The sequence below is a fragment of the Salmo salar genome, unplaced genomic scaffold (assembly GCF_965601325.2).
Source record: "Salmo salar unplaced genomic scaffold, fSalSal1 ptg000472l, whole genome shotgun sequence".
Lineage (NCBI taxonomy): Eukaryota > Metazoa > Chordata > Actinopteri > Salmoniformes > Salmonidae > Salmo > Salmo salar.
The window spans coordinates 29,244-51,874 of record NW_027675397.1 but is presented as its reverse complement, the minus strand read 5'-3'; the positions used below and the strand labels follow the sequence as shown (position 1 = coordinate 51,874).

Below are 22,631 nucleotides of genomic sequence, written 5' to 3'. Positions count from 1 at the left end.
CTATGTTTACATCCAATTTTAAGAACTGCTGTGTCGACGGCTGCGGTTTATCCTCTCTAGGGTAGGTGGGACGAAATCGTCCCACCTACGTAACAGCCAGTGGAATCCTGTGGCGCGTTATTCAAATACCTTAGAAATGCTATTACTTCAATTTCTCAAACATATGACTATTTTACACCATTTTAAAGACAAGACTCTTGTTAATCTAACCACACTGTCTGATTTCAAAAAGGCTTTACAACGAAAGCAAAACATTAGATTATGTCAGCAGAGTACCCAGCCAGAAATAATCAGACACCCATTTTTCAAGCTAGCATATAATGTCACATAAACCCAGAAGACAGCTAAATGCAGCACTAACCTTTGATGATCTTCATCAGATGACAACCCTAGGACATTATGTTATTCAATACATGCATGTTTTGTTCAATCAAGTTCATATTTATATCAAAAACCAGCTTTTTACATTAGCATGTGACGTTCAGAACTAGCATACCCCCCGCAAACGTCCGGCGAATTTACTAACAATTTACTAAATTACTCATGATAAATGTTCACAAAAAGCATAACAATTATTTTAAGAATTATAGATACAGACCTCCTCTATGCACTCGATATGTCCGATTTTAAAATAGCTTTTCGGTGAAAGCACATTTTGCAATATTCTAAGTAGATAGCCCGGCATCAAAGGGCTAGCTATTTAGACACCCAGCAAGTTTAGCCTTTACCAAACTCCGATTTACTATTAGAAAAGTTTGATTACCCTTGCTGTCTTCGTCAGAATGCACTCCCAGGACTTCTACTTCAATAACAAATGTTGGTTTGGTCCAAAATAATCCATAGTTATGTTCCAACAGCGGCGCATTTCGTGACAAAAGATTTCTAAATATTTAATTACCGTACTTCGAAGCATGTCAACCGCTGTTTAAAATCTATTTTTATGCAATTTTTCTCGTAAAAAAGCGATAATATTCCGACCGGGAATCTGCAATTAGGTAAACAGACGAAAGAAAATAAATCACTGGGTCGACTCGGGCACGCGCCTAAGCCCTTTGTCCTCTGATCGGCCACTAGGCAAAGGCGATAATGTGTTTCAGCCAGAGGCTACCTCGATATCGTTCAGCTTTTTCCTGGGCTCTGAGAGCCTATGGGAGCCGTAGGAAGTGTCACGTTACAGCTAAGATCCTCAGTCTTCAATAAACAGAGACAAGAAGAACGACACCTTGTCAGACAGGCCACTTCCTGCATGAAATCTTCTCAGGTTTTTGCCTGCCATATGAGTTCTGTTATACTCACAGACACCATTAACCTCTATGGGCTAGGTGGGACGCAAGCGTCCCACCCGTGGTGCACTCCATCAACAGCAGGTGCATTTCAAGAGCGGCAAATTTGAATCCAAATAAATGTCAAAATTCAAATTTTTCAAACATACAACTATTTTACACCCTTTGAAAGATAAACATCTCCTTAACCTCTCTAGGCTAGGCGGGACGAATTCGTCCCACCTACGTAACAGCCACTGCTATCCTGTGGCGCGATTTTCAAAACCTTAAAAATCCTATTACTTCAATTTCTCAAACATATGACTATTTTACAGCATTTTAAAGACAAGACTCTTGTTAATCTAACCACACTGTTCGATTTCAAAAAGGCTTTAAAACGAAAGCAAAACATTAGATTATGTCAGCAGAGTACCCAGCCAGAAATAATCAGACACCCATTTTTCAAGCTAGCATATAATGTCACAAAACCCCAGAAGACAGCTAAATGCAGCACTAACCTTTGATGATCTTCATCAGATGACACTCCTAGGACATTATGTTATACAATACATGCATGTTTTGTTCAATCAAGTTCATATTTATATCAAAAACCAGCTTTGTACATTAGCATGTGACGTTCAGAACTAGCATACCCACCGAACACTTCCGGTGAATTTACTAAATTACTCACGATAAACGTTCACAAAAAACATAACAATTATTTTAAGAATTATAGATAGAGAACTCCTTTATGCAATTGCGGTGTCCGATTTTAAAATAGCTTTTCGGTGAAAGCACATTTTGCAATATTCTGAGTAGATAGCCCGGCCATCATGGCTAGATGTTTTGACACCCACCAAGTTTGGCACTCACCAAACTCAGATTTACTATAAGAAAAATTGGATTACCTTTGCTGTTCTTCGTCAGAATGCACTCCCAGGACTTCTACTTCAACACCCAATGTTGTTTTGGTTCCAAATAATCCATAGTTATATCCAAATTGCTGCGTTTTGTTCTTGCGTTCAAGACACTATCCGAAGGGTGAAGCGCCGGCGCATATCGTGACAAAAAATGTCAAAATATTCCATTACCGTACTTCGAAGCATGTCAAACGCTGTTTAAAATCAACTTTTATGCAATTTTTCTCGTAAAATAGCGATAATATTCCGACCGGGAGACCTGTCAGTGTTTTCGTTGAAACACTGACAGTTGAAAATGGAGTCTTCACATGCATGCGCGCGCCCGTGTCATTGTTCTCAGAGCGACCACTTTCCAAATGCGCTACTGTTTTTCGCCCAGGGACTGCAGAGTCATCATTCCCCGTTCTGGCGCCTTCTGAGAGCCTATGGGAGCCTTAGAAAGTGTCACGTTACAGCAGAGATCCTCTATTTTCCATAAAGAGGCTATAGAAAGACAAGAAATGGTCAGAGAGGGCACTTCCTGTATGGAATCTTCTCAGGTTTTGGCCTGCCATATGAGTTCTGTTATACTCACAGACACCATTCAAACAGTTTTAGAAACTTTAGGGTGTTTTCTATCCACATCTACTAATTATATGCATATTCTAGTTTCTGGGCAGGAGTAATAACCAGATTAAATCGGGTACGTTTTTTATCCGGCCGTGAAAATACTGCCCCCTATCCTAAACAGGTTAATGCCCCCCTTGCCTGGTCTGTGAGTTTTGGTGGGCGGCCCTCTCTTGGTAGGTTTGTTGTGGTGCCATATTCTTTCCATTTTTTAATAATGGATTTAATGGTGCTCCGTGGGATGTTCAAAGTTTCTGATATTTTTTTATAACCCAACCCTGATCTGTACTTCTCCACAACTTTGTCCCTGACCTGTTTGGAGAGCTCCTTGGTCTTCATGGTACCGCTTGCTTGGTGGTGCCCCTTGCTTAGTGGTGTTGTAGACTCTGGGGCCTTTCAGAACAGGTGTATATACACTGAGATCATATGACAGATCATGTGACACTTAGATTGCACACATGTGGAGTTTATTTAACTAATGATGTGACTTCTGAAGGTAATTGGTTGCACCAGATATTATTTATGGGCTTCATAGCAAAGGGGGTGAATACATATGCACGCACCACTTTTCTGTTTTTAACTTTATTTTTTAAACAAGTCATTTTTTTTATTTCTCTTGACCAATTTGGACTATTTTGTGTTTGTCCATTACATGAAATCCAAATAAAATCAATTTAAATTACATGTTGTAATGCAACAAAATGGGAAAAACGCCAAGGGGGATGAATACTTTTGCAAGGCACTGTAGTTCTACCATTTGAAGAAGTCTTAATTATTTGGACAAATTCACTTATATTGTATTAAAGTAGCCATAAGTTTAGTATTTGGTCCCATATTCCATGCCTGCAGTGATTACATCAAGCTTGTGATTCTACTAACTTGTTGAATTCATTTGCAGTTTGTTTTGATTGTATTTTAGTTAATGTTTTTCCTAATAGAAACTGATTGGTGAATAATATCCTGTCATTTTGGAGTCACTTCACTTGTATTGTCAGTAAGAATAAGAATGATTCAAGAATGATGATGAATGAGAAAGTTACAGAGGCACAAGGATCATACCCCCTCTGTTATTGGAAACGGTGAGAGGTTAGTATGTTTTGTTGTAGCCTCTGTTGTTGGTAATGGTGAGAGGTTAGCATGTTTTGTTGTAGCCTCTGTTATTGGTAATGGTGAGAGGTTAGCCTGTTTTGTTGTAACCTCTGTTATTGGAAATGGTGAGAGGTTAGCATGTTTTGTTGTAGCCTCTGTTATTGGTAATGGTGAGAGGTTAGCATGTTTTGTTGTAGCCTCTGTTATTGGTAATGGTGAGAGGTTAGCATGTTTTGTTGTAGCCTCTGTTATTGGTAATGGTGAGAGGTTAGCATGTTTTGTTGTAGCCTCTGTTATTGGTAATGGTGAGAGGTTAGCATGTTTTGTTGTAGCCTCTGTTATTGGTAATGGTGAGAGGTTAGCATGTTTTGTTGTAGCTTCTGTTATTGGTAATGGTGAGAGGTTAGCATGTTTTGTTGTAGCCTCTGTTATTGGTAATGGTGAGAGGTTAGCATGTTTTGTTGTAGCTTCTGTTATTGGTAATGGTGAGAGGTTAGCATGTTTTGTTGTAGCCTCTGTTATTGGTAATGGTGAGAGGTTAGCATGTTTTGTTGTAGCTTCTGTTATTGGTAATGGTGAGAGGTTAGCATGTTTTGTTGTAGCTTCTGTTATTGGTAATGGTGAGAGGTTAGCATGTTCTGTTGTGGCCTCTAACTTTCTCACTCATTCTGATTCATGATTTATTCATGATTTTTCTTAATCATGGCATCATCAGAATTTAATTTTTAATCGTCAATCACATACAGTTGAAGTCAGAAGTTTACATACACTTAGGTTGGAGTCATTAAAACGTGTTTTTGAACCTCTCACAAATTTCTTGTTAACAAACTATATAGTTTTGGCAAGTCGGTTAGGACATTACTTTGTGCATGACACAAGTAATTTTTGAATCAATTGTTTACAGACAGATTATTTCACTTATAATTCACTGTATCACAATTCCAGTGAGTCAGAAGTTTACATACACTAAGTTGACTGTGCCTTTAAACAGCTTGGAAAATTCCAGAAAATTAAGTTATGGCTTTAGAAGCATCTGGTAGGCTAATTGACATCATTTGGATGTATTTCAAGGCCTACCTTCAAACTCAGTGCCTCTTTACTTGACATCATGGGAAAATGAAAAGAAATCAGCCAAGATCTCAGAAAAAAAATTGTAGACCTCCACAAGTATGGTTCATCCTTGGGAACAATTTCCAATCGCCTGAAGGTAACACGTTCATCTGTTCAAACAATAGTACTTAAGTATAAACACCATGGGACCACACAGCCGCCATTACGCTCAGGAAGGAGACACGTTCTGTCTCCTAGAGATTAACTTACTTTGGTGCAAATCAATCCCAGAACAACAGCAAAGGACCTTGTGAAGATGTTGGAGGAAACAGGTACAAAAGTATCTATATCCACAGTAAAACGAGTCCTATATCGACATAATCTGAAAGGTTGCTCAGCAAGGAAGAAGCCACTGCTCCAAAACCACCATAAAAAAGCCAGACTACAGTTTGCAACTGCACATGGGGACAAAGATCGTACTTAGCCACATTTAAAATGTTTGCTTCACTGTCAAAATAGCTATGGTGTGGACTGTATACTCAATACAATCTAAATCTGATACCTCACTGTCTGTCTTTTGACTGATACTGCTTTTAAACTGGTCTGGTGAGTCTACTCAAATATTTGTACTATACATGTTTCTATCTGCAGGCAATACTTTGATCATTTGTCATTTTTAATGATGATACATTAATTTACGAATAGATATGGCAGGTTTCAGGACACTGATATCTGAAAAATGTTGAAAAATTATACTGCCACTATTTTCACCACCAAAGCATAGCAGTGTGATTTTAATTTGATTTGACTCTTTGCAGGCTGTCAGGCTGTCTAGTCACAGAGGAAAGCTGTGCTTCTCTGGTCTCAGCTCTGAGGTCAAACCCCTCACACCTGAGAGAGCTGGACCTGAGTAACAATGACCTGAAGGATTCAGGAGTGAAGCTGCTCTCTGCTGGACTGGATAATCCCCACTGTAAACTGGAGACTCTGAGGTCAGTATTCCTGTAGTTGGTCAACAAGTGATAACTGTTCACTAGATCCACATGTGTTTACCAGACACACATAGTCCACACCATATGTGTTTGGACAGTGAAGCTTACAGTTTTAAATGTGGTGCAATGCTCCAGCATTTTGGATTTGAGATGTTTCATATTAGGTGACCTTACAGAATGTCACCTTTTAGTTGAGGGTATTTTCATATATATCTGTTTTACCATTTAGAAATTAAAGCACTTTCTGTACGTAGTTCTCCCATTTGAAGAAGTCTTAATTATTTGGACAAATTCACTTATATTGTATTAAAGTAGTCATAAGTTTAGTAGTTGTACCATATTCCATGCCTGAGGTGATTACATCAAGCTTGTGATTCTATAAACTTGCTGAAATCATTTGCAGTTTGTCTTGGTTGTGTTTTGGATTATGTTTTTCCTAATAGAAACTGAATGGTGAATAATGTCCTGTCATTTTGGAGTCACTTCACTTGTATTGTCAGTAAGAATAGAAGATGTTTCTGAACACTTCTACGTTCATGTGGATGCTACCATGATTATGAATAATCATGAATGAATCGTTAATGATGATGAATGAGAAATTTACAGAGGCACAAAGATCAGACCCCCTCTGTTATTGGTGTTATTCTGTATACTTCTGGCCCTTCTTTGGACACTGTGTTAACTAACCTCTAGACGAGCTTCAATGCCATACAACTCTCCTTCCGTGGCCTCCAACTGCTCTTAAATACAAGTAAAACTAAATGCATGCTCTTCAACCGATCGCTGCCTGCACCTGCCCGCCTGTCCAGCATCACTACTCTGGACGGTTCTGACTTAGAATATGTGGACAACTACAAATACCTAGGTGTCTGGTTAGACTGTAAACTCTCCTTCCAGACTCACTATAAGCATCTCCAATCCAAAATTAAATCTAGAATTGGCTTCCTATTTCGCAACATAGCATCCTTCACTCATGCTGCCAAACATACCCTCGTAAAACTGACCATCCTACTGATCCTTGACTTCGGCGATGTCATTTACAAAATAGCCTCCAATACCCTACTCAATAAATTGGATGCAGTCTATCACAGTGCCATCCGTTTTGTCACCAAAGCCCCATATACAGTGGGGGGAAAAAAGTATTTGATCCCCTGCTGATTTTGTACGTTTGCCCACTGACAAAGAAAGGATCAGTCTATAATTTTAATGGTTTATTTGAACAGTGAGAGACAGAATAACAACAAAAACATCCAGAAAAACTAATGTCAGAAATGTTATAAATTGATTTGCATTTTAATGAGGGAAATAAGTATTTGACCCCCTCTCAATCAGAAAGATTTCTGGCTCCCAGGTGTCTTTTATACAGGTAACGAGCTGAGATTAGGAGCACACTCTTAAAGGGAGTGCTCCTAACCGCAACTTGTTACCTGTAAAAAAAGACACCTGTCCACAGAAGCAATCAATCAATCAGATTCCAAACTCTCCACCATGGCCAAGACCAAAGAGCTCTCCAAGGATGTCAGGGACAAGATTGTAGACCTACACAAGGCTGGAATGGGCTACACGACCATCGCCAAGCAGCTTGGTGAGAAGGTGACAACATTTGGTGCGATTATTCGCAAATGGAAGAAACACAAAAGAACTGTCAATATCCCTCGGCCTGGGGCTCCATGCAAGATCTCACCTCGTGGAGTTGCAATGATCATGAGAACGGTGAGGAATCAGCCCAGAACTCCACGGGAGGATCTTGTCAATGATCTCAAGGCAGCTGGGACCGTAGTCACCAAGAAAACAATTGGTAACACACTACGCCGTGAAGGACTGAAATCCTGCAGCGCCAGCAAGGTCCCCCTGCTCAAGAATACATATACATGCCCGTCTGAAGTTTGCCAATGAACATCTGAATGATTCAGAGGACAACTGGGTGAAAATGTTGTGGTCAGATGAGACCAAAATGGAGCTCTTTGAACACCATCTCCACCGTCAAACATGGAGGTGGAAACATTATGCTAAGGGGGTGTTTTTCTGCTAAGGGGACAGGACAACTTCACTGCATCAAAGGGACGATAGACGGGGCCATGAACTGTCAAGTCTTGGGTGAGAACCTCCTTCCCTCAGCCAGGGCATTGAAAATGGGTTGTGGATGGGTATTCCAGCATGACAATGACCCAAAACACATGGCCAAGGCAACAAAGGAGTGGCTCAAGAAGAAGCACATTAAGGTCCTGGAGTGGCCTAGCCAGTCTCCAGACCTTAATCCCATAGAAAATCTGTGGAGGGAGATGAAGGTTCAAGTTGCCAAACGTCAGCCTTGAAACCTTAATGACTTGGAGAAGATCTGCAAAGAGGAGTGGGACAAAATCCCTCCTGAGATGTGTGCAAACCTGGTGGCCAACTACAAGAAACGTCTGATCTCTGTGATTGCCAACAAGGGTTTTGCCACCAAGTACTAAGTCATGTTTTGCAGAGGGGTCAAATACTTATTTCCCTCATTAAAATGCAAATAATTGTATAACATTTTTGACATGTGTTTTTCTGGATTTTTTTGCTGTTATTCTGTCTCTCACTGTTCAAATAAACCTACCATTAAAATTATAGACTGATCATTTCTTTGTAAGTGGGCAAACGTACAAAATCAGCAGGGGATGAAATACTTTTTTCCCCCCACTGTACTACCCACCACTGCGACCTGTACGCTCTCATTGTCTGGCCCTCGCTTCATACTCGTCGCCAAACCCACTGGCTCCAGTTCATCTACAAGACCCTGCTAGGTAAAGTCCCCCCTTATCTCAGCTCGCTGGTCACCATAGCAGCACCCACCTGTAGCACGCGCTCCAGCAGGTATATCTCCCTGGTCACCCCCAAAGCCAATTCCTCCTTCGGCCGCCTCTTCTTCCAGTTCTCTGCTGCCAATGACTGGAACGAACTACAAAAATCTCTAAAACTGGAAACACTTATCTCCCTCACTAGCTTTAAGCACCAGCTGTCAGAGCAGCTCACAGATTACTGCACCTGTACATAGCCCATCTATAATTTAGCCCAACTACCTCTTCCCCTACTCTATTTATATATTTAGCTCCTTTGCATCCCATTATTTATATTTCTACTTTGCACTTTCTTCCACTGCATATCTACCATTCCAGTGTTTTACTTGCTATATTGTATTTACTTTGCCACCATGGCCTTTTTTTGCCTTTACCTCCCTTATTTCACTTCATTTGCTCACATTGTATATAGACTTATTTTTCTACTGTATTATTGACTGTATGTTTGTGTAATATCCTTGTTTGAACCAAGTATTGAGTTTATTTGTTATAATTAATTGGTATAATATTTAAAAGATGATTGAATTGCTCCTAAACTGTAATGTTGTTAATGCATTATGCTTTTTGAAGAAATGAGAGGTTAGCATGTTTTGTTGTAGCCTCTGTTATTGGTAATGGTGAGAGGTTAGCATGTTTTGCTGTAGCCTCTGTTATTGGTAATGGTGAGAGGTTAGCATGTTTTGTTGTATCCTCTGTTATTGGTAATGGTGAGAGGTTAGCATGTTTTGTTGTAGCCTCTGTTATTGGTAATGGTGAGAGGTTAGCATGTTTTGTTGTAGCCTCTGTACCTCTCTCACTCATTATTATTCATGATCTTTCTCAATCATGGCAGTCACAGGCTTGATGTAGTCATTGCAGTCAAAGAATATGGGACCAAATACTAAACTTTTGACTAATTTAATACACTATGAGTGAATTGGTCAGGAAACATATGACTTCTTTAAATAGGGGGACTAGATGCATAAAGTGCTTTCATTTTTCTAAATGGTGAAACAGATATGTATGAAAATATCCTCAAATAAAAGGTGACATTATATACTGTCACCTCATATGAAACATTTGATCTGAAATCCAAATTGTTGGAGTTTAGAGCCACATTTAAAATGTTATCTTCACTGTCAAAATAGATATGGTGTGGACTGTATACTCAATACAATCTAAATCTGATACCTCACTGTCTGTCTTTTGACAGATACTGCTTTTAAACTGGTCTGGTCAGTCTACGCAAATATTTGTACTATACATGTTTCTATCTGCAGGCAAAACGTTGTTAATTTGTAATTTATAATATGATACATTCATTTCTGAATAGATATGGCAGGTTTCAGGACACTGATGTATCTGAATATGTTGAAGAAATATACTGCCACTATTTTCACCACCAAAGAATAGCAGGGTGGTTTTAATATGATTTGACTCTTTGCAGGCTGTCAGGCTGTCTAGTCACAGAGGAAGGCTGTGCTTCTCTGGTCTCAGCTCTGAGGTCAAACCCAACACAGTATTTGTAAACGGGTAACAGTGTAAACAGAGAAAGCTAAGCGTATCATTTTAATACAACCTGTCTGTCATTGTATTTCTTCTGTGTTGGCAGACTCACTGGCTGTAAACTCACAGACACATCCTGTAAAGTGTTGGCCTCAGTTCTCAGTTCAAATCCCTCACACCTGAGAGAGCTGGACCTGAGTAACAATGACCTGAAGGATTCAGGAGTGAAGCTGCTCTCTGCTGGACTGGAGGATCCACACTGCAGACTGGAGACTCTGAGGTCAGTATTCCTGTAGTTGGTCAACAAGTGTTTCGTTGTAGTCTCTGTTATTGGTAATGGTGAGAGGTTAGCATGTTTTGTTGTATCCTCTGTTATTGGTAATGGTGAGAGGTTAGCATGTTTTGTTGTAGCCTCTGTTATTGGTAATGGTGAGAGGTTAGCATGTTTTGTTGTAGCCTCTGTTATTGGTAATGGTGAGAGGTTAGCATGTTTTGTTGTAGCCTCTGTTATTGGTAATGGTGAGAGGTTAGCATGTTTTGTTGTAGCCTCTGTTATTGGTAATGGTGAGAGGTTAGCATGTTTTGTTGTATCCTCTGTTATTGGTAATGGTGAGAGGTTAGCAGGTTTTGTTGAAGCCTCTGTAACTTTCTCACTAATTATTGTTCATGATCTTTCTCAATCATGGCAGTCACAAGCTTGATGTAGTCATTGCAGTCAAAGAATATGGAACCAAATATTAAACTTTTGTCTAATTTAATACACTATGAGTGAATTGGTCAGGAAACATATGACTTCTTTAACCTCTCTAGGGTAGGTGGCACCAAATCGTCCCACCTACGTAACAGCCAGTGTAATCTTGTGGCGCGTTATTCAAAAACCTCAAAAATGCAAAAACTTCAATTTCTCAAACATATGACTATTTTACACCATTTTAAAGACAAGACTCTCGTTAATCTAACCACACTGTCCGATTTCAAAAAGGCTTTACAACGAAAGCAAAACATTAGATTATGTCAGCAGAGTACCCAGCCAGAAATAATCAGACACCCATTTTTCAAGCTAGCATATAATGTCACATAAACCCAAACCACAGCTAAATGCAGCACTAACCTTTGATGATCTTCATCAGATGACAAACCTAGGACATTATGTTATACAATGCATGCATGTTTTGTTCAATCAAGTTCATATTTATATCAAAAACCAGCTTTTTACATTAGCATGTGACTAGCATGTGACTAGCATTCCCACCGAACACTGCCGGTGAATTTACTAAATTACTCACGATAAACATTCACAAAAAGCATAACAATTCTTTTAAGAATTATAGATACAGAACTCCTCTATGCACTCGATATGTCAGATTTTAAAATAGCTTTTCGGTGAAAGCACATTTTGCAATATTCTGAGTAGATAGCCCGGCATCACAGGGCTAGCTATTTAGACACCCAGCAAGTTTAGCACTCACCAAAGTCAGATTTACTATAAGAAAAATGTTATTACCTTTGCTGTCTTCGTCAGAATGCACTCCCAGGACTTCTACTTCAATAACAAATGTTGGTTTGGTTCAAAATAATCCATCGTTATATCCAAACAGCGGCGTTTTGTTCGTGCGTTCAAGACACTATCCGAAAGGGTAAAGAAGGGTTACGAGCATGGCGCAATTCGTGACAAAAAAATTCTAAATATTCCATTACCGTACTTCGAAGCATGTCAACCGCTGTTTAAAATCAATTTTTATGCCATTTTTCTCATAAAAAAGCGATAATATTCCGACCGGTAATCTGCGTTTAGGTAAACAGACGAAAGAAATTAAAGCATGGGGTCGACTCGGGCACTCGCCTAAGCCCATAGTACTCTGATCGGCCAATTGCCAAAAGCGATAATGTGTTTCAGCCAGAGGCTGCCTCGATATCGTTCAGCTTTTTCCCGGGCTGTGAGAGCCTATGGGAGCCGTAGGAAGTGTCACGTTAGAGCAAAGATCCTCAGTCTTCAATAAAAAGAGCCAAGATGAAACACAACTTGTCAGACAGGCCACTTCCTGCATGAAATCTTCTCAGGTTTTTGCCTGCCATATGAGTTCTGTTATACTCACAGACACCATTCAAACAGTTTTAGAAACTTTAGGGTGTTTTCTATCCAAAGCCAATAATGATATGCATATTCTAGTTACTGGGTAGGAGTAGTAACCAGATTAAATCGGGTATGTTTTTTATCCGGCCGTGTCAATACTGCCCCCGAGCCCTAACAGGTTAAATAGGGGGACTAGATAGATAAAGAGCTTTTATTTTTCTAAATGGTGAAACAGATATGTATGAAAATATCCTCAAATAAAAATACATGTTTCTATCTGCAGGCAAAACTTTGATCATTTGTAATTTATATTATGAAACATTAATTTATGAATAGATATGGAAGGTTTCAGGACACTGATATATCTGAATATGTTGAAGAAATATACTGCCACTATTTTCACCACCAAATAATAGCAGTGTGATTTTAATATGATTTGACTCTTTGCAGGCTGTCAGGCTGTCTAGTCACAGAGGAAGGCTGTGCTTCTCTGGTCTCAGCTCTGAGGTCAAACCCCTCACACCTGAGAGAGCTGGACCTGAGCTACAATCACCCAGGAGACTCAGGAGTCAGACTGCTCTCTGCTGGACTGGAGGATCCACACTGCAGACTGGAGAAACTCAAGTATGTAGAGGGTTTATGTCAATGTTCATATCAGACATGTTTGACTTTTCAGGCTAGTTAATACAAACATTCTTACCACCACTTGGACAAGGTTGTGTGTGTGTGTGTGTCCAGTGTGTGTGTGTGTGTGTGTGTGTGTGATTGTCTTGTGTGTGTCTGTGTGAAACACAGGACACATAAACACACACACTGGACAACCACACTGGACACATACACACACGACACAAACACACACACACACAAACTGGACACACAATCTGGACACAAACACTGAACGCAGACAAATATTCTTACCATGTGTGTGTCCTCTGTGTGTCCTGTGTGTGTGTCCTGTGTGTCCTGTGTGTGTGTGTGTGTGTGTGTGTCCTGTGTGTGTGTCCTGTGTGTGTGTGTGTGTGTCCTGTGTGTGTGTGTGTGTCCTGTGTGTGTGTGTGTCCTGTGTGTGTGTGTCCTGTGTGTGTGTGTGTGTGTCCTGTGTGTGTGTGTGTGTGTCCTGTGTGTGTGTGTGTCCTGTGTGTGTGTGTGTGTGTGTGTGTGTCCTGTGTGTGTGTGTAGTGTGTGTGTGTGTGTGTGTGTGTGTGTGTGTGTGTGTGTGTGTGTGTGTGTGTGTGTGTGTGTGTGTGTGTGTGTGTGTGTGTGTGTGTGTGTGTCCTGTGTGAATATCTGATACAATATGTTGACACACTGGACACACACACACACACACACACTGGACACACACACACTGGACACACACACACACACACACACACACTGGACACACACACACTGGACACACACACACACACTGGACACACACACACACACTGGACACACACACACACACACACACACTGGACACACACACACTGGACACACACACACTGGACACACACACACTGGACACACACACACTGGACACACACACACACACACACACAGGACACACACACACACACAGGACGCACAGGACGCACACACACACAGGACACACACACAGGACACACACACACACAGACACAGGACACTCACACACACAGACACAGGACACTCACACACACACACACACACACACTGGACACACACACACACACACACACACTGGACACACACACACTGGACACACACACACACACAAACACACACTGGACACACACACACTGGACACACACACACACACTGGACACACACACACACACACTGGACACACACACACACACACACACACACTGGACACACACACACTGGACACACACACACTGGACACACACACACTGGACACACACACACTGGACACACACACACACACACACAGGACACACACACACACACAGGACGCACAGGACGCACACACACACAGGACACACACACAGGACACACACACACACAGACACAGGACACTCACACACACAGACACAGGACACTCACACACACACACACACACACACACACACACAGGACACACACACACACACACAGGACACACACACACACACACAGGACACACACACACACAGGACACACACACACACAGGACACACACACACACAGGACACACACACACACACACACACAGGACACACACACACACACACACACAGGACACACACACACACACACACACAGGATACACACACACAGGACACACACACACACACACAGGACACACACACACACAGGACTCACACACACACACACACAGGACTCACACACACACACACAGGACACACACACACACACTCACAGGACACACACACACACAGGACACACACACACACACTCACAGGACACACACACACACACACACACACACACACACACACACAGGACACACACACACACAGGACACACACACACACACACTCACAGGACACACACACTCACAGGACACACACACTCACAGGACACACACACACAGGACACACACACACACAGGACACACACACACAGGACACACACACACACAGGACACACACACACACACACACACACACAGGACACACACACACACACACACACACAGGACACACACACACACGACACACACACACACGGGACACACACACACACACACACACACGGGACACACACACACACACACACACGGGACACACACACACACACACACACGGGACACACACACACACACACACACACGGGACACACACACACACACACACAGGATGGACACACACACACACACACACACGGGACACACACACACACACACAGGAAGGACACACACACACACACACACACACACAGGACGGACACACACACACACACACACACACACACACACACGGGACACACACACACACACACACACACACACAGGACGGACACACACACACACACACACACATTACAGACACACACAGGACGGACACACACAGGACACACACACACACACAGGACACACACACACACACACACACACAGGACACTCACACAGGACACACACACACACACACACACAGGACACTCACACACAGGACACACACACACTCACAGGACACACACACACACACACACACACTCACATGACACACACACAGGACTCACACACAGGACTCACACAGGACACACACAGGACACACACACACACACACAGGACACACACACACACACACACAGGACACACACACACACACACACAGGACACACACACACACAGGACACACACACACACACACACACGGGACACACACGGGACACACACGGGACACACACAGGACACACACAGGACACACACACACACACACACACAGGACACACACAGGACGGACACACACACACACACAGGACGGACACACACAGGGGACACACACACACACAGGACGGACACACACACACAGGACACACACACACGACACACACACACACACACTCACAGGACACACACACACTCACAGGACACACACACACACACTCACAGGACACACACACACACACTCACAGGACACACACACACACACACACACACACATGACACACACAGGACACACACATGACACACACAGGACACACACACACACACACACACAGGACACACACACACACAGGACACACACACACACGGGACACACACGGGACACACAGGACACACACACACACACACAGAACACACACAGGACGGACACACACACACACACAGGACGGACACACACAGGGGACACACACACACACAGGACGGACACACACACACACACACACACACACACACACACACACACACACACACACACACACACAGGACTCACACAGGACACACACACACACTCACAGGACACACACACTCACAGGACACACACACACACTCACAGGACACACACACACACACACACATGACACACACAGGACACACACACACACACACACAGGACACACACACACACAGGACACACACACACACACAGGACACACACACACACAGCACACACACACACGGGACACACACACACACACACACACGAGACACACACAGGACGGACACACACACACACACAGGACACACACAGGACGGACACACACACACACACACAGGACGGACACACACAGGACACACACAGGACGGACACACACAGGACGGACACACACACACAGGACACACACACACAGGACACACACACACACACACACACACACACAGGACACACACACACACACAGGACACACACACACACACACACAGGACACACACACACACACAGGACACACACACACAGGACACACAGGACACACACACACACACACACACACAGGACACACAGGACACACACAGGACACACACACACACAGGACACACACACACACACACTGGACACATACACACACACTGGACACACACTTACTGGACACACACACTGGACACAAACACTGAAAACGTTCTTACCACGCTTGACCGTGTGTGTGTGTGTGTCCTGTGTGTCTTTTTGTCCAGTTTGTGTGTGTGTGTGTGTCCAGTGTGTGTGTGTTTGTGTCCATTGTGTGTGTGTTTGTGTCCAGTTTGTGTGTGTGTGTGTGTTTTTGTCCAGTGTGAGTGTGTGTGTGTGTCCAGTGTGTATATATGTCCAGTGTGTGTGTATGTGTGTCCAGTGTGTGTGTGTGTGTCCTGTGTGTGTGTGTGTGTGTATTTGTCCTGTGTGTGTGTGTGTGTGTGTGTGTGTGTGTGTGTGTGTGTGTGTGTGTGTGTTCAGGTGTATCCCTCAATGACTGTCTGTTCTTCTGCTTACCGCTACAGTGTGGAACATGGTGGAGAGAACAGAATGAAACCTGGACTTAGAAAATGTGAGTGTTGACTGCTGTGAAGAATATGACTAAGAATAAATCTTAATTCAAGTTAAGTCAAAGACCACCATCATTACTGACTTGGTCATATTAAATATAATCTGTAGTTCTACAGAAGCACAAATCAGGGACACCAACGTTTACAAAGAGTTGATATGACAATGTGTGTATCTGTGTGTGTGTGGCGCGTTCATGTTACATATGAAATGTGTGTGTGTGTGTGTGTGTGTGTGTAATTAATGTGAATAAGTGTGTATTATATTACCATACAGTATAACATATGATCATTCAACAAGTCTCAAGTTACCTTAACTTCTCCTTTTGATACCTAGAAACATCTACATTAAATGAATTAGTGAAAAGTGAGTTAACATTCTAATGTGAATGATGATGATTTCTAATATTGTGTCTGGTTTCATCCATCAGATGTCTGTGATCTCACACTGGACCCAAACACAGTAAACAGACTCCTCTCTCTGTCTGAGGAGAACAGAAAGGTGACATGTAGGAGAGAGGAGCAGCCGTATCCTGATCACCCAGAGAGATTTGAGGTCTGTAGACAGGTGCTGTGTAGAGAGGGTCTGACTGGGCGCTGTTACTGGGAGGTGGAGTGGAGTGGTGGGATAATGGGGGCTGGTATAGGAGTGACATATAAAGGAATCAGCAGGAGAGGAGGGGTTAAGGACTGTTGTCTTGGACACAATGACAAGTCCTGGAGTCTGTTCTGCTCTGACAACAGATACATTGCCTGGTATAATAATAACTCCACTACCATAGACGTCCCCTCCTCCAGCTGGTATAATAATAACTCCACTACCATAGACGTCCCCTCCTCCAGCTGGTATAATAATAACTCCACTACCATAGACGTCCCCTCCTCCAGCTGGTATAATTATAACTCCACTACCATAGACGTCCCCTCCTCCAGCTGGTATAATAATAACTCCACTACCATAGACGTCCCCTCCTCCAGCTGGTATAATAATAACTCCACTACCATAGACGTCCCCTCCTCCAGCTGGTATAATAATAACTCCACTACCATAGACGTCCCCTCCTCCAGCTGGTATAATAATAACTCCACTACCATAGACGTCCCCTCCTCCAGCTGGTATAATAATAACTCCACTACCATAGACGTCCCCTCCTCCAGCTGGTATAATAATAACTCCACTACCATAGACGTCCCCTCCTCCAGCTGGTATAATAATAACTCCACTACCATAGACGTCCCCTCCTCCAGCTGGTATAATAATAACTCCACTACCATAGACGTCCCCTCCTCCAGCTGGTATAATAATAACTCCACTACCATAGACGTCCCCTCCTCCAGCTGGTATAATAATAACTCCACTACCATAGACGTCCCCTCCTCCAGCTGGTATAATAATAACTCCACTACCATAGACGTCCCCTCCTCCAGCTGGTATAATAATAACTCCACTACCATAGACGTCCCCTCCTCCAGCTGGTATAATAATAACTCCACTACCATAGACGTCCCCTCCTCCAGCTGGTATAATAATAACTCCACTACCATAGACGTCCCCTCCTCCAGCTGGTATAATAATAACTCCACTACCATAGACGTCCCCTCCTCCAGCTGGTATAATAATAACTCCACTACCATAGACGTCCCCTCCTCCAGCTGTCATAATAATAACTCCACTACCATAGACGTCCCCTCCTCCAGCTGGTATAATAATAACTCCACTACCATAGACGTCCCCTCCTCCAGCTGGTATAATAATAACTCCACTACCATAGACGTCCCCTCCTCCAGCTGGTATAATAATAACTCCACTACCATAGACGTCCCCTCCTCCAGCTGGTATAATAATAACTCCACTACCATAGACGTCCCCTCCTCCAGCTGGTATAATAATAACTCCACTACCATAGACGTCCCCTCCTCCAGCTGGTATAATAATAACTCCACTACCATAGACGTCCCCTCCTCCAGCTGGTATAATAATAACTCCACTACCATAGACGTCCCCTCCTCCAGCCCCCACAGAGTAGGAGTGTATCTGGACTGGTCAGCCGGCACTCTGTCCTTCTATAGAGCCTCCTCTGACACACTGACCCACCTGATCACATTCACCTCCACATTCACTGAGCCCCTCTATCCAGGGTTTAGGGTTTATGATGTTGGCTCTTCAGTGTCCCTGAAATAATAACTGGACACACACACACACACACACACACACACACACACACACTGGACACACACACACACACTGGACACACACTGGACACACACACACTGGACACTCACATAAATACACACTGGACACACACACTCAACACACACACACTGGACACACACACACACATACACACTGGACACACACACACACATACACACTGGACACACACACACACATACACACTGGACACACACACACACACACACACACACACACACACACACACACACACACACTCACTGGACACACATACACACACACACTCACTGGACACACATACACACACACACTCACTGGACACACATACACACACACACTCACTGGACACACACACACACACACACTCACTGGACACACATACACACACACACTCACTGGACACACATACACACACACACTCACTGGACACACATACACACACACACTCACTGGACACACACACACACACACACTGAAACACACACACTGGCCACCCACTTAAACTGGACAAACACAAACACTGGAATGACATACACACACTCACTCAAACGGACATACAAACGCACTGGAAACACACTGGACACACACACACACTGGACACACACAAACACACTGGACACACACACACACACACACACACTGGACCCACTGGATAAACACACACACACTGGATAAACACACACACACTGGACACACACACTCACTGGACACACACACACTCACTGGACACACACACACACACTGGACACACACGCTTGACACACACACTGGATACACACACACAAACACACTGGATACACACACACACACACACACACACACACACACTGGATACACACACACACACACACACTGGATACACACACACACACACACACTGGATACACACACACACAAACACACTGGATACACACACACACAAACACTGGATACACACACACAAACACACTGAACACACACACACACACACACACTGGATACACACACACACACACACTGGATACACACACACACACACACACACACACACACAAACACACTGGATACACACACACAAACACACTGAACACACACACACTGACACACATAAACACTGAAACACACACAATTGACAAACACACACTGGACACTCACACGTGTTAAATCAGTTTCTGGACCACAGGTTCTAGAACAGCTTCTATCCCAGTTCTATCTGCCTGTTAAATCAGGTTCTGGACCACAGGTTCTAGAACAGCTTCTATCCCAGTTCTATCTGCCTGTTAAATCAGTTTCTGGACCACAGGTTCTAGAACAGCTTCTATCCCAGTTCTATCTGCCTGTTAAATCAGTTTCTGGACCACAGGTTCTAGAACAGCTTCTATCCCAGTTCTATCTGCCTGTTAAATCAGTTTCTGGACCACAGGTTCTAGAACAGCTTCTATCCCAGTTCTATCTGCCTGTTAAATCAGTTTCTGGACCACAGGTTCTAGAACAGCTTCTATCCCAGTTCTATCTGCCTGTTAAATCAGTTTCTGGACCACAGGTTCTAGAACAGCTTCTATCCCAGTTCTATCTGCCTGTTAAATCAGTTTCTGGACCACAGGTTCTAGAACAGCTTCTATCCCAGTTCTATCTGCCTGTTAAATCAGTTTCTGGACCACAGGTTCTAGAACAGCTTCTATCCCAGTTCTATCTGCCTGTTAAATCAGTTTGTGGACCACAGGTTCTAGAACAGCTTCTATCCCAGTTCTATCTGCCTGTTAAATCAGTTTGTGGACCACAGGTTCTAGAACAGCTTCTATCCCAGTTCTATCTGCCTGTTAAATCAGTTTGTGGACCACAGGTTCTAGAACAGCTTCTATCCCAGTTCTATCTGCCTGTTAAATCAGTTTCTGGACCACAGGTTCTAGAACAGCTTCTATCCCAGTTCTATCTGCCTGTTAAATCAGTTTCTGGACCACAGGTTCTAGAACAGCTTCTATCCCAGTTCTATCTGCCTGTTAAATCAGTTTCTGGACCACAGGTTCTAGAACAGCTTCTATCCCAGTTCTATCTGCCTGTTAAATCAGTTTCTGGACCACAGGTTCTAGAACAGCTTCTATCCCAGTTCTATCTGCCTGTTAAATCAGTTTCTGGACCACAGGTTCTAGAACAGCTTCTATCCCAGTTCTATCTGCCTGTTAAATCAGTTTCTGGACCACAGGTTCTAGAACAGCTTCTATCCCAGTTCTATCTGCCTGTTAAATCAGTTTGTGGACCACAGGTTCTAGAACAGCTTCTATCCCAGTTCTATCTGCCTGTTAAATCAGTTTGTGGACCACAGGTTCTAGAACAGCTTCTATCCCAGTTCTATCTGCCTGTTAAATCAGTTTCTGGACCACAGGTTCTAGAACAGCTTCTATCCCAGTTCTATCTGCCTGTTAAATCAGTTTCTGGACCACAGGTTCTAGAACAGCTTCTATCCCAGTTCTATCTGCCTGTTAAATCAGTTTCTGGACCACAGGTTCTAGAACAGCTTCTATCCCAGTTCTATCTGCCTGTTAAATCAGTTTCTGGACCACAGGTTCTAGAACAGCTTCTATCCCAGTTCTATCTGCCTGTTAAATCAGTTTCTGGACCACAGGTTCTAGAACAGCTTCTATCCCAGTTCTATCTGCCTGTTAAATCAGTTTCTGGACCACAGGTTCTAGAACAGCTTCTATCCCAGTTCTATCTGCCTGTTAAATCAGTTTCTGGACCACAGGTTCTAGAACAGCTTCTATCCCAGTTCTATCTGCCTGTTAAATCAGTTTCTGGACCACAGGTTCTAGAACAGCTTCTATCCCAGTTCTATCTGCCTGTTAAATCAGTTTCTGGACCACAGGTTCTAGAACAGCTTCTATCCCAGTTCTATCTGCCTGTTAAATCAGTTTCTGGACCACAGGTTCTAGAACAGCTTCTATCCCAGTTCTATCTGCCTGTTAAATCAGTTTCTGGACCACAGGTTCTAGAACAGCTTCTATCCCAGTTCTATCTGCCTGTTAAATCAGTTTCTGGACCACAGGTTCTAGAACAGCTTCTATCCCAGTTCTATCTGCCTGTTAAATCAGTTTCTGGACCACAGGTTCTAGAACAGCTTCTATCCCAGTTCTATCTGCCTGTTAAATCAGTTTCTGGACCACAGGTTCTAGAACAGCTTCTATCCCAGTTCTATCTGCCTGTTAAATCAGTTTCTGGACCACAGGTTCTAGAACAGCTTCTATCCCAGTTCTATCTGCCTGTTAAATC

General features: G+C 43.2%; 1 protein-coding gene across 1 annotated transcript; it reads left to right on the top strand.

Annotated features, from left to right (window-relative positions):
- Positions 1–17,097: 17,097 nt before the first annotated feature.
- LOC145876197 (uncharacterized) lies at positions 17,098–20,738 on the top strand. Its single transcript, XM_082971988.1, has 2 exons — positions 17,098–17,196; positions 17,623–20,738. The coding sequence occupies exons 1-2, from the start codon at positions 17,118–17,120 to the stop codon at positions 19,371–19,373; spliced, it is 1,830 nt and encodes a 609-aa protein (XP_082828114.1). The 5' UTR covers positions 17,098–17,117; the 3' UTR covers positions 19,374–20,738.
- The last annotated feature ends 1,893 nt before the right edge of the window (positions 20,739–22,631 follow it).

Excerpts from the sequence above, each read along its gene's own strand:
- LOC145876197 (XM_082971988.1), top strand. The coding sequence starts at position 17,118 with ATGACTGTCTGTTCTTCTGCTTACCGCTACAGTGTGGAACATGGTGGA. Across the intron at positions 17,197-17,622 it reads GAAACCTGGACTTAGAAAAT|ATGTCTGTGATCTCACACTG; the intron begins GTGAGTGTTGAC and ends TTCATCCATCAG.